The 13,929-nt window shown below is 34.9% G+C and overlaps 1 protein-coding gene across 1 annotated transcript in view; it reads right to left on the bottom strand.

Annotated features, from left to right (window-relative positions):
• Positions 1-13,902, bottom strand: part of LOC134710565 (adenylate cyclase type 10-like) — a 37,037-nt gene extending 23,135 nt beyond the window's left edge. The window contains exons 1-8 of the mRNA XM_063570941.1: positions 13,837-13,902; positions 6,494-6,679; positions 5,325-5,462; positions 3,693-3,839; positions 2,841-3,046; positions 2,150-2,186; positions 1,265-1,432; positions 782-864 (exon numbers count right to left, since the gene is read on the bottom strand). Of these exons, the coding sequence (XP_063427011.1) occupies positions 782-864; positions 1,265-1,432; positions 2,150-2,186; positions 2,841-3,046; positions 3,693-3,839; positions 5,325-5,462; positions 6,494-6,679; positions 13,837-13,846 (975 nt within the window). The 5' untranslated portion in view covers positions 13,847-13,902. The remainder of the gene's footprint in view (positions 1-781; positions 865-1,264; positions 1,433-2,149; positions 2,187-2,840; positions 3,047-3,692; positions 3,840-5,324; positions 5,463-6,493; positions 6,680-13,836) is intronic.
• Between the last annotated feature and the right edge of the window lie 27 nt (positions 13,903-13,929).

Consider the following 13,929-nt stretch of genomic DNA (forward strand, 5'->3'; position numbering starts at 1 on the left):
ACAACAAAAATACAATCGTTTTCAATATAAACACTTTATCAAAATTGGAGATCAAAGGACAGAGTACAACATTGGCTTTACTTGGCGTATGATTTTTAATGATATTTTAATTTTCTATTTTCATTTGTATCTGCTTTTTTTTGTACAGTTAGGTTTACTGAAATAAGATTGTTAAATTTTTAGATGGTACCACAACATAAATTTGGATTAAGAAGGACACTCACACAGACAGAACTACAGAAATATACAGACAGACTAAGACCAGAAAGACAGACAGACAGATGGATAGGTCAAAACCATGTCTTCTATTATAAAAGGAGTATGTGCCTGTCCCAATTCAGGAGCCTGTAATTCAGTGGTTGTCGTTTGTTTATGTGTTACATATTTGTTTTGCGTTCATTTTTTTATATAAAAAGACCGTTAGTTTCTTGTTTGAATTGTTTTACATTTTCTTATCTGGGCCTTTTATAGCTGACTATGCGGTATGGGCTTTGCTCATTGTTGAAGGCCATACAGTGACCTATAGTTGTTAATGTCTGTGTCATTTTGGTCTGTTGTGGATAGTTGTCTCATTGTCAATCATACCACATCTTCTTTTTTATATAATCATAGGTTAATCAAAAATAACTCTAAAAATAAACATGTAAAAACAAATTCCATCTCAAATCAACAAAACTGTAGTTAACTACTAAATCTAATAACAGTAAACATATCAAATTAAATTTTTTAAACACAAATACATGTAAAACTGGTAAGTAACAATTAACTTTTCTGTGTGTACCTTCCTTAACACAGGTGGAAGAATGAAAAGTCTTAATGCTTCATCAAGTTTCATATCAGTAACAGTTTTGACAATACCACGCACTGCAATGTAGTGTACAGAATTGCAGATACATATTTTATAATTTGCTATTGAAAAAAAACACTTCAAAATTGTCAGTTGCAACCTAAATTCATGAATATAAATCTCTTTTTTTAATATCAAGGAACAAAATATTAAATTTCAGATTTTTCAAATTCATATAACGATATACACAATACCAGATGATTTGTTCTTTTTTACATACATCCAGACACTTAATTGGCCGTTTCAGAATCTATTAATGCATTCTGGGTAATATTTTCAAAAGCATACACCAAAACTGTGATTAGTTTAAAACATTTTAAACAATGGAAATTGAGCCAATGGCATAACGTTATTTTCATTTTGGTGAAATTACCCATAGTCCTTTAGATTCTGTAAAGGCGAATTATATATACATACATTTAGAGAGTTTTGACAATTTAGAAGGAGTTGGTTCCACTGGCAGATCTGATGGTACTAAAAGATTTGATTCAATAACCACAGGAGGCACTGTTGGTTCTGCTGGTGAAAATGATAACTTAGATGTAAACATCGCTGCATGTCCAACTTTTCTAAAGTGCTTCTTTCCTGGAATCAAAGATAAACAAATCTATAAAAATCTGTGCAATCTAAAACATTTGTGTAGAGATTCAATTTATTTTTGAATTAACAGTACTGACCTGTGTATGACAAAGCATTTTAAATTCCAGAACTTCTCAGAGTAGTACTGGTCATTTTGTTATTTGGTCAAGATTAAATTATTATAAAATGAACCAATCAATAAGTGGACACTATCCGGTATAAAATTCACATAGAGAAAGACAGAACAGTATTCTTGTCTCCAGTTTAAATCCATACTTTAACATAACTTTTATAGGGAATTACAAAATGAAGCCATCAAGGGAGATCATTCATTGATATTATACATTTTTTTAGGATCTATATGAAAATCAAACTTGATCAGTTTCATTATCAACATTTATATTGTAAATTTTTATTGTAAATAAATAAGTCTTTATAAATTATTCAATATAATAAACCTATTAATGCAAAATTTAACCAAACATTCTCTAATTTTCCTTGTAACATTCGTTAACAATAAATGCAGTTATCTTGTTAGAAAAACAAATAATAAATGATTAGTTGTCACCGATTCATGGCAATAAAAGCAAAAATTAAATTTGCAATGTCAGTAAAATCAAGAAACTGACAAGGAATCCGTCAAAAAAAGAGATTATACACAATTTAACAAATAATCATTATAAAGATCTACATTCATGGTCCTGTTGCCTTAAAATATCCTACCTGCTCCAGCTGCTGGTATAATTTTCTCTGATAAAATCTGAAAAAAAGTATATGTTACATTAATTACCAATTATTATTAATAATACCAGTTATAAAAGATAACATAACTATTTTTTCTTAATATTAAACCATAATAGAGATGATTGCATAATTGTATTTCTCTTTGCTGATTCATCTGTAAGAATCTGGGTTTTTTAGTAGTTTTTTTTTTAATTTAAAAGTTTACATTTGCATCAAGTTTTGAATTGCAAGGCAAATCATCTGTTCAATAAGTAAGGAAGTCTTTTTGTATTTTTCATCTTTCTAGGGACTACAGCTGAAACAAAATGTATCTTTTTTAAGCCAAAATGCAAATTGTGAATGTGTCTGTCAGAGTAGAAATATTTTACAACAAACTCGTACAAGTAATAACAATTGTTAAAGTTCAAGCCTCTTTAGTTAGGTGTTTCTATCATACAGAGGTTTCATAATTATCTGTGATGTACTAAATGGCCTTTGATAGTGTAGGTTTTTGTGAACTATGAATTAAGGTGTTTAACATTAAACATTATACGAATTACCTATAGGATGTTATGCAGAATTTCTTGATAAAAACATGAAAACATAAGCATCAACATAAAACACAATTTTCTTCAATCAATGAAAATTGGTACCAAGGAAAATAAAAAACTCCACAATACCCAATACTCACATGTACATGTTGCTCATCATGCAAAAGTTCTGTTTCATATTTCTCTTGTGTACAAAGACTCCATGCATCTGGTGATACTACAACGTAACCAGACTGACAAAAACTCTCAGCAACATTTACATCTGATACTGCTTTGCCAGTCTCAACATAAACTCTAAATTCGTTATTGCCAAGAAAGGTAACTTTCATGGGTCCTGTAGAAATACCTGTAAAAAACAAGAGTCAAACTTGAATCTGTTCAATAAATGTAATAAATGATACCTTCAGCTCAGAAAAGAAGAACCAGAATATATGCAAAAGTCTATATTTTCCATTGGATGAAGAAAAGAATATTCTTAAAATATGTTAGAATATAAAATTCTGAGAAAAAGAACATGTTTCTATGAATTAATACATGATATACACATTCTTTTTTAAATTGGTTAGACACAATTTTCAGTTTTATGACAGCTGCCCCAATGTTCCATAAGTTTAGAAGGTGACTATAACATCATCATTTAACAAAATTCCCAACATGACATCTAATGATTCTCAGAACCTAATGACTGTTTAAAAAAAAAAAAAAAATTAAATATGAGGCTGGCAGAAAATAGGTTTTTTTTTTTATAAAATTGGCCTAATTTTTCTAAACGCCATATCACATTTTCTAATTCTTATTTTCACATTGCTGTTTAATGAGGTATTTTCGTCAAACAAACATATTTCTTCATATAAATTTCCAAACTTTCAATAGCTTCTCTAAGGATTTGAACGGATTTGTTCTTACAGCAAGTTAAGTTCAAGTTGGTGATTGAGTCTTACCCCCCTCAATTACATAATATAAATCCGTTTTAGTGTTGAAGTCTTCCATACCCATTTTAACAGTAAGTGTAATCCCAATATCAGTTTGCCATTCTCCATATTCTTTCTGGATGTCTAAACAACAAGCAATAACTCTTTCTAGAATCGGTGTCATTTCAGTCTCACTGTTTACTCTCCACACTGCCAAAATGGCATCACCTAAAAATAAACTAAATGAGTTAAGCAAACTAACACCTATCTGAATAACATGTAAATAATAAAAACTATACAAAATTTAAACAATTTAATAATACCTATGTACATAAAAAATTCATGGAAACAGCCTTATATAATAACTGAGTTGCTATTCTACATGGAGAAATATGACTACCGAAGGTTTAAATGAAATTTTCATTAAATCCATACCTGTCAACTGACCCGTATTCTGCGGGTGTGACCTGAGATTTTCACAATTCTGAGGAATCACGCGGGACACCAGCCGGGTCATTGAAATAACCTGGGAATTCCGAAAATGACCCGCTTTCACCTGTATTTCTTAGCCTTGAGATTGATTTCACAAGTAATATTCCTTTGAAATACTGGCAAATTCGTAATTCTTCCATGAACAGGAAGTTCATCTAGCTATGTAAACTGTCAAATTAAGTGACCAATTAAGTGCATGGCTTCACTTGACAGCTTTGGTGTCAAACACACTGATAATTAACACCAATTACCTTAGCTTTAGGTCGTAAATAAATTGCACTTTTGGTTTACAAACATATTTCAACTTAGTAGAGTTACTTCCCCTTATTTGTCACCATTCAAAATTATTCTTTATATTAACGTTTTATGGGTGAAAAAGATAGAATCATAAAAATATAAAATTCAAATACATATTGAAAAATAACTTTTGATTATTTTTATACCTTTATACAATTTTTTTTTAAAGTTGAAAATTATTTTTTACATTTACCGTATACTTCCTTTAACTGTATTACTATGATTTATCATAGTCTAATTTCCTTCTCAACAATTGATGGTATTTTTAAAAGCCACATAGCCAGTAGTCTCAAACATTTTACATATGAAAAATAAATTAAAATAAATTCTAGTATTCGATGAACTCAAAAAGTAAAGAACATAAGACTGTGTTACACAAATTTATAAAAATCTCTAAAAGTGCAATGAAATAATAATTTATAAATAAGATTTAAATGACTTAACCAAGTGAACATGCATTGATGTTTTAGTATCTTTGATATACATTATAATAAAATGTACCATAAATACTGAAATTCAGCTTGAAAAGTTTGTAAGCTTTATGACCTGAGATTTGATTCTTCAATGCAGGTCATGACCTGCATTTTCATCGTCACAGGTTGACAGGTATGTAAATCAGATATTCAGGTATTGTGGTATCTTTGATGAGTATATACTAACAATATTGATAACTTTGGCCTCCAAAATAAATAAAAACATTGATGGGACAAAGTCAATAATCAAATATATGCAAGCTTAAACTTATGTTTCAATAAATTGCAAAGAGTAGTAACTCTTTTAAAACATCAACAACAATCATTCAAATTTAATATTGATTACTAAACTTCAAAAAAATCATTTAACTTTCACTTTATTTCAATAAAAACAAGACTATTTTGCATTTACAAACTCTTGTGACAAATACACAGATAAATATATGGTTACCTGCAAATTTAAGAACATCCCCTTCAGAAGAAATAAGATTTTCTACTATAGCACCAAGGTAACCATTCAAAGTTTTTGTCAGTTTATCAATACCAGAGTCCTGCATTGCACTGTAGCGTTCACATAGAGCAGTAAATCCTGAAAATATATTTATTCTTTCATATGCAATAGTAATTAACTAATACATATACTAGTAAAGAATATAATTTCATTAGTCTTTTGATAAACACTTTACCATTTTAAATGTCAGTCACTGACCCCTGCATGTTTTAATTTTGATAAACATGCAGCAAAAAATTACTTTTTTTCCTCTATCTATGAACATTTGATAAATATGAGTTATTTCTGAATAAAAATTGCATAATTTGTAATGATACTTTTAAAATACAGAAATGACCAATTATTTAACAAAAAACTATTTGTGTTTATCTTTTAAAACAAAAAAGTTATTTCTTTCTTTCTTTCGAAAAAGAAAATATGGAAACAAATCTAAATTTTAGCAAATATACAAAATTTCGACCTCATTTTACTCAAAAAGTAGCACATGAAGGTATATTTTTTATTACATGTTTGATTTAATCAGGTAAAAAATAGCCTATATGCAAATTTTCATCAACTAAAGTGTTCTTTCTTCTAAATACACATGTATTCACCCAATAAATTGTAGATCTTACAAGTTCTAAAAGATGTTTCCAAATTCTTTCATATTTACCTTTTGATTTAAACTTCTAAATGTTTTAAAAAAAAAATTATATTATGAGATAGGACTTTGAAAGCAAATGAATGCAGTGTACAGTGCCTTTAATCTTAATATACTATTTTACTCAACATATGACATTATCTGTTGTGCTTGTGTAACATTATAGTATTAATTTGTCAGAAATTTTTATAGATGAGATCTTAATTGTAAAAATAAACATATAATTATATTGAAAATCATCAAGTCTGTCAGAGTTTTGGAATAAAATTTAAGACAAATAGTAGGTTGGACACATATTGTATGTTAAATTGAACAACTACTGTACATTTTAGCACGAATCAACCAAATGCTAACACAAAATTCTTGCTTGGTCATAGTAGTGCATTTTTTTCAAATGCTGATGTCTGAAATAAACAAAAATGCAGCATATCTAGACCAATTTTAATCAGACCACTGTGTAATAGGTTACCTGAAACATCTGCAAACACAAGTACTGTTGAATACTCTGTAGACCATGGTAGCTTCCTGTTATGATCAGCAAAGGTAACAATGCCAGGAACATGAGGAGTCAGTTTATCAAGCAGTGAATCATCATCTGGATCGGCATTCAATCCTTTTGCTTGGCGAATCAACCTTATAATTTTGGGGACTCTCCCTGAAAAAAATAATGCAGAAAGATACATACTGTCCATACTGTGTATTTATTTCTTTTTGTGGATTGATGCAAAATTAATTGGTCTGTCATTTGGTTAACTGTTTACAATTGCAATTTCTATAGTGTCACACATGTAGGTATGTTATAAATATAATTAAAGAACAGCGTTCTAATGTCCCCCTCCATTCCACATCATGCATCTATATTTTCCAGCAACAAAATGTCTGATACATTTTTGTTTTCTTTGAAATATGTTCATATTAATATCTAACAAGAAATTAGGTATCAGATCATCTGTAATGCAATGTCCCTTCTATTTCTTTATTTTCAAGGGGCATAACTCTTTTAAAAAAGGTTGATCTGCAAGATAGGAAGGCCAGAGATTGCTTACAATGCAATTTTGAATATAAATAACATTTCAAAGGCAAAGGAACATAATTGCTCTTAAAATATTCAAAAAGGAAAGATTTTAAAATCACCCATACATGTAATATGAGATGAATTCATATCTACAGTACCTTTATGAAAGTAAACTAGAGAGTGCTAATAATTTTTCATATTATCAAGGAGCATAAATCAACTAATTATAATGTTAATTGTAATGATTATATTGATCACCTCTGACTTTCAAACTTGTCACAGTAATTGAAGAAATAAAACTTTGATTTAAATTTGAGAAAACCTTAAGGTTTGCTCATGAGAATGCTTACAGTGCAATTTTCAAATTTAACAGATGTCGGTCGTCACATTATTTTATTCAATATTTAATCACTAATATCAATTGTTTTAATGTTGATAATTGATATCTGAATATCCTGATACTTTAAATAAAAAAACTTGATCATGTTGATAGTAAATTTTAAAAAAAATGAAATAAATAATGAGCAAAATAAATTTTAAGACAATTAAATAAAACATGAATAAATAAAAGGATTGATGATTGAGGGTTAAAAGCTCTTGCCAAATGAGGTTAACGGTAATTTTTGGTGTATGACGATAAAATGTACCATTTCTTTTAGACAATAAAAACATCAGCTGAATTTGACGAATGACGTAAAAAAATGACAGTAACAATAACTATTGGAGAACTCTGAGGAATCACGGTTAAATTTTAACCAACTTGACGCTAACTAACTAATCATTTACTAATATACTGTGTATTCATTTCAGGTATCAGTCATCCTTGTTATTAAAGCTATAAACCTAGGAAGATGTTGACTCTCATTTATGACTGATACTCAACTAACAGCTTAACCACAGTGAATTTACAATGCCAGTTCTACAGTGCCCTATTGACGGCTGTAATTGGAAATCTCAGGACCTGGATGAAGCATTTGCTGCTGCTCTAACCACTGCTCTACAGATTCATGACAGAACCGTCCACCCACCTCTGGCTCAACCGTCAACGCACAAGTTAAAATTAGACCCACCGTCTATAGCCACAGGATGTGATCCAGATCAATGGTCTGCATTCACCAGACAGTGGAAGATGTATAAAACAGGGATGGCGATCACAGACAATGTCTTGCCTACAGCCCTTTTCTACTGCTGTGACACTAATCTGCGTACAGATATTATGCGTGACCTTCAAGGTGATGTTGCTAGTATGCTAGAGACAGATCTTTTAAAGGCAATCAAAAGGCTGGCTGTCAAAGAAGAAAGCACACTAGTCCAACGCATAAAATTGAACAGGATGACTCAATCACCTGGTTCAAATATCAGAACTTTTTTGGCCAGTCTCAGAGGCCAAGCATCACTGTGCCAGTATAAAGCAACGTGTAAAGAATTAGGTTGCAACCATATATTTGACTATAGTGATGAGATTATAAAAGACAATTTAGTAAGAGGTATTGCAGACCCAGAAATTATGTCTGACCTGCTAGGTGACTCCAAGACAGATAGAACATTAGAAGAGACTGTGTCATTTATTGCTCAGAAAGAGCAGGGTAAAGTCACAAGGAGTGCAGTAGGAGATTCAGCTAGTGCTATGAGTGCCACATGTAATACTCAGAAGCGACCGCAAGCAGCTGGAGCCAAATGTTGGGCTTGTGGTGGTCCTGCTCATGGACAGAGGAATGATCGCAAGGCCAGGTCTAGATTCTGTGAAGCTTGGACATTCACATGTTCTAAATGTACAGTCAAAGGTCATTACACCAAATCTTGCAGCAAGTGCACTACCTGTGGCGTATGGGGCCACCGTGATGCATCTTCTAGAATCTGCACTCAAGGTAAGGGCCACAGGAACGTGTCCAATCAAGGGAAATCAACTAAAGATCAAGAACAAGAACAAGTTGGTTATATCTATGAGCAGCTGTGCACTACATCTGAACAGACGAACCAAGTATCACGTCTTGAACATCACATATTTGATGGACACTGGGTGGCTAGACCCTCAAAACCCCACCCAATGCTCCTGGTGAACATGACACCCCTACCTGAGGACCATTCATCGTTTGGACATCCCATTCAAGACACTTCTCAGCTTAAGACAATCACTATGTCCATGGTGGCTGATACAGGATGCCAGAGTTCAATCATACCTTTACAATCTGCAAACAGTCTTGGCATAACAGAAAAGGATCTCCTTCCAGTAAAACTTGTGATGCGTGGAGCTATAAAGGAAGACCTCGGTGTAATTGGAGCAGTCGCAGTAAGTGTTACTACAAAAGACACTACTAGCAGTGCCATGTCAACACGTTTATTGTGTTATGTCTCTGATACCATGGAAAGAGCTTTCATTTGCAGAGAAGCACTCATATCTCTGGGAATTATTCACACCAACTTTCCTAATGTATCAACAGTCACATCTCCAAACATTGCTGCATCTATGGAAAGCTCTGAAGATGTAACCTGCTCTTGTCCTAGACGTCGACCTTCACCACCACCTATTCCCACATCTTTACCACCCGGTCTGAAGGCCACAGAGGAACATGTAGAGTCACTAAAAGAGTGGCTTCTTGATTACTATGGTGCTACAACATTTAATGTATGTGAACATCAACCTCTACCACTTATGAATTGTGAGCCTCTTCAACTCCATGTTGATCCTAATGCCACACCCGTAGCTGTCCACAAACCAGCACTTGTTCCTATCCATTGGCAGGATAAAGTTTATGCTGATCTTGAGAGGGATGTTCGCATTGGTGTACTGGAACAAGTAAGTCAAAACACACCTACAACTTGGTGCTCAAGAATGGTTGTAACCAGCAAGTCGGATGGCACTCCAAGGCGGACAGTAGACCTACAACCACAAAATCGACATTCTGTTCGGCAAACACATCATGTCCCAAGTCCTTTTCATCTAGCTGACCGTGTCCCTCAAGGTATGAAAAAAACAGTGACAGACGCTTGGAATGGGTACCACTCAGTGCCTATTCGTGAAGAAGATCGCCATTTCACAACATTCATCACACCATGGGGGCGCTACAGGTACAAGGTTGCTCCACAGGGATTTATGGCCAGCGGTGACGCTTACAATCAACGATTTGATGCTATAATATCAAACTTCAACGACAAGGTAAAATGTGTGGATGACACATGTATGTGGGCGAACTCCATTGAAGCAGCATTTTTTCAGGCATGTGAATGGTTCGACCTGTGTGCTCGTAACGGCATTACATTAAACCCAAAGAAGTTTCAATTTGCTCAAGACACTGTCAATTTTGCAGGACTTACAATCACCCCAACAAACATACGACCAAGTACTAAGTTCCTAGATGCAATTAGCAACTTCCCAACACCAACTGACATTACTGGTGCAAGAGCTTGGTTTGGGCTCATAAACCAAGGAGCATATGCATTTGCAATGGCAAGACAAATGAAACCTTTTCGTGCTCTATTGAAACCATCCACCACATTCTGCTGGACAAATGAATTAGACGAAGTATTTCACAAGTCAAAAGAGATCATTATCCAGGAGATGAAGGAAGGTGTTCGTCTTTTTGACCCTGCTCGTATGACATGCCTAGCTACCGACTGGTCTGTTGACGGAATTGGATTCTTTTTGATGCAGAAGTACTGTCAGTGCTCAAGTAAAACCCCTACCTGCTGTAATGACGGTTGGAAACTATGTCTAGTTGGCAGCAGATTCACACATCCAGCAGAAAGTAGATATGCTCCTATTGAAGGTGAGGCCTTGGCTGTTGTGTATGCACTTCACCAAACACGCTACTATGTTCTTGGCTGCAAAGACCTTCTTGTTGCAACTGACCACAAGCCACTACTACAGATTCTGAACGATCGATCACTCACAGACATCGACAACAGGCGACTTCTCAACCTCAAAGAGAAAACTTTAGGGTACAGATTTACAATTCTTCATGTACCAGGCAGAAAGAATCTTGGGCCAGATGCAGCGTCACGGTATCCGGTTGGACCACCAGATCGTCTGAACTTACCTGGTGAAGCACCTGAACTTGATTCCCTAGTTAACATGACTGCTCATTATCATTCAGATACACTTACCAGTCTATGTCTACATACAGAGGATAATGATACAGCTAATGACGCCTCCACAGTCGCTGCTGCCACTTGTGCCTTGAATGCTGTTATCACAGTTGTTACTTGGAACATGGTTCGTGAGGCCACTGCATCAGACCCTACATTTGTAAATCTAATCAGGCAGCTGGAAGCAGGGTTCCCAGAAGACCACAAGGAGCTACCAACAGACTTGCGTCCTTACCATCGCTTTGCATCCAGTTTATGCACCGTGGATGGTGTAGTTCTTATGGGCCAACGAATTGTTATACCTCCAGCTCTTCGCAAACCAGTACTCAATGCTTTACATGCAGCCCACCAAGGAGTCAGCGCTATGCGTGCGAGGGCCATGGACTCTGTATATTGGCCTGAGATCACAGTAGATATTGCCCAGGTGAGAGACCAATGTGTTCACTGCCATCAGATGGCTAAGTCAAACCCTATGCAGCCACCATCTGATATAACACCTCCAGATTATCCATTCCAGATGATTTGCAGTGACTACTTCACATATAACAGTAATGACTATGTAGTTATTGTTGACAGGTATTCAAACTGGCCAATGGTATACAAGTCTGAATCAGGTGCCGAAGGACTTGTCAAGAGACTTCGTGAGACGTTCGTGACATTTGGAATCCCAGAAGAATTGACGTCTGATGGAGGTCCACAGTTCACAGCAGGGAAGACTCAAGAGTTTTTAAAGGCCTGGGGAGTTCGTCATAGACTTTCATCAGTTGCAAACCCACACGCTAACTGCAGGGCTGAGATAGCGGTAAAAACAGTAAAACGCATGCTGGTGGACAACATTACTGCTGTTGGATCTCTGGATGTTGACAAATTCCAGAGAGCCTTACTAATGTACAGAAATTCTATTGACCCAGAGACAAAAGCATCACCAGCATTGATTCTGTTTGGACGACCCATTCGTGATGCCATTCCCATACTGATGGGTAGATATTCTCCACATGAAACATGGACTGAGTTAATGTCTCACCGAGAGATGGCTCTTGCCAAACGTCATTCAAGGGAACATGAACGGTGGAATGAACACACTCATCACCTGCCAACACTACAGGTTGGAGATCATGTATACATACAGAACTTGGTAGGCAACCATCCCAGAAGATGGGAACGTACAGGAACAGTTGTTGAAGTACGCCAATACCACCAGTATGTTATACGTGTAGATGGCACAGGCCGAGTAACTATCCGCAACCGCCAACACCTTCGAAAGTTCACTCCTTTTCAAACCAACCAAACACATGGTACTTTGATGGCACCTACTGCAGTTCAACATCCAGAAGTGATCTTGAGCTCTCCATCTACACCCAAGACAACACAGCCACAAGTACCCAAGATTCCAGTGTCTTTATCACCAACAAGAATCTTAAGTCAACCAGCTGCATTGAATGAGACACCAATTATAGTCCCCACTCAAAAACAGGGTACACAGACTCAGACAATTCAACAGCCTTCACAAATAGATTTGGACCAGTCATCCCACCAGACCCCTGAACCAGATGTACCTTCAATGTCTAGAGTACCACGTGCTCTATCCCGTCTTCAGCCACATAATAAAGCTGGAGAAAAGGAACTATTGACACCACGAAGACCAAGCCGCCGCAACACAACAGAACATAACATTGATGAATCAGGAACTGATTAATGAGATATGCAAAGACATTTATAATGTGAATCTAGAGACTTTGCGTTTAAATTGTGAAAGGACACCATACACTTAAAATTGTGAAAGGACACCATACGTTTAAAATTGTGAAAGGACACCATACATTTAAAATTGTGAAAGGACACCATATGTTTAAAATTGTGAAAGGACACCATACGTTTAATCTTGTTCGCTTCCGGATGACTTTAACAGAACATTCCTGAAGATCTATTTTCTAATAGACTTGACTTGGTTTAAGTTTTTTTTTCATATACAAAAAACTTGTCCCCCGGGGAGGAGATAACTAATCATTTACTAATATACTGTGTATTCATTTCAGGTATCAGTCATCCTTGTTATTAAAGCTATAAACCTAGGAAGATGTTGACTCTCATTTACTAACGGTAGATGAAAATCACTGTTTCATGCCTGACATAACAGAGCATTACTACCCTCATGAGTGATTGTTGGTTGCTTAATGTCCAGTGGCAATCATTTCATGTACATCGACTACTCAGACTAGTCATAGGAAATGTGAATTTATATAAAAAAGTAGTCCAAATAATAATGACGTCTGGCAAGGCTATCTTAATTTTTTTCTGGGACACCTTCCTGTGGGATAAAAAAAATCAAAATCAAAAAATACCCACAGCAGACGGCATGATTATCTGGACTAATAAAAAAGAATTTGTGGTATGATTGCAAATGAGACAGTGACTGTCCACAAGAGACCAAAATGACGCGGACATCAACAAATAGTAAAGCCATCTGAAGACCTCTGTCTAAGTACAACTCTAACCATAGCATAACCTTTTTACACAGGTTTCAATCTGTCAGTGGCTTTAGAACATAATATTTATATGTGCCAATTTCACTGTGATGTCAAGTTGTTTGTCAGTTATTTCAGACTTTATAAAGTGGTATTTCTGAGTAAGTAGACTTCAAAAAATATTTTGTGCGAATGTGTTTTAATTAATTTGTGTCTGGTTCTTTGAAACCTTGTTTTATTGAATACCTGGCATCATTCATTTCTTTGTGCACTTCTTTAAAAAAAAAATCGTCTGCTTTAGCAAGGTGAAGGCCAAACTTTAGGACCAAATCTCTACTG

Source organism: Mytilus trossulus, chromosome 3 (genome assembly GCF_036588685.1).
Source record: "Mytilus trossulus isolate FHL-02 chromosome 3, PNRI_Mtr1.1.1.hap1, whole genome shotgun sequence".
Lineage (NCBI taxonomy): Eukaryota > Metazoa > Mollusca > Bivalvia > Mytilida > Mytilidae > Mytilus > Mytilus trossulus.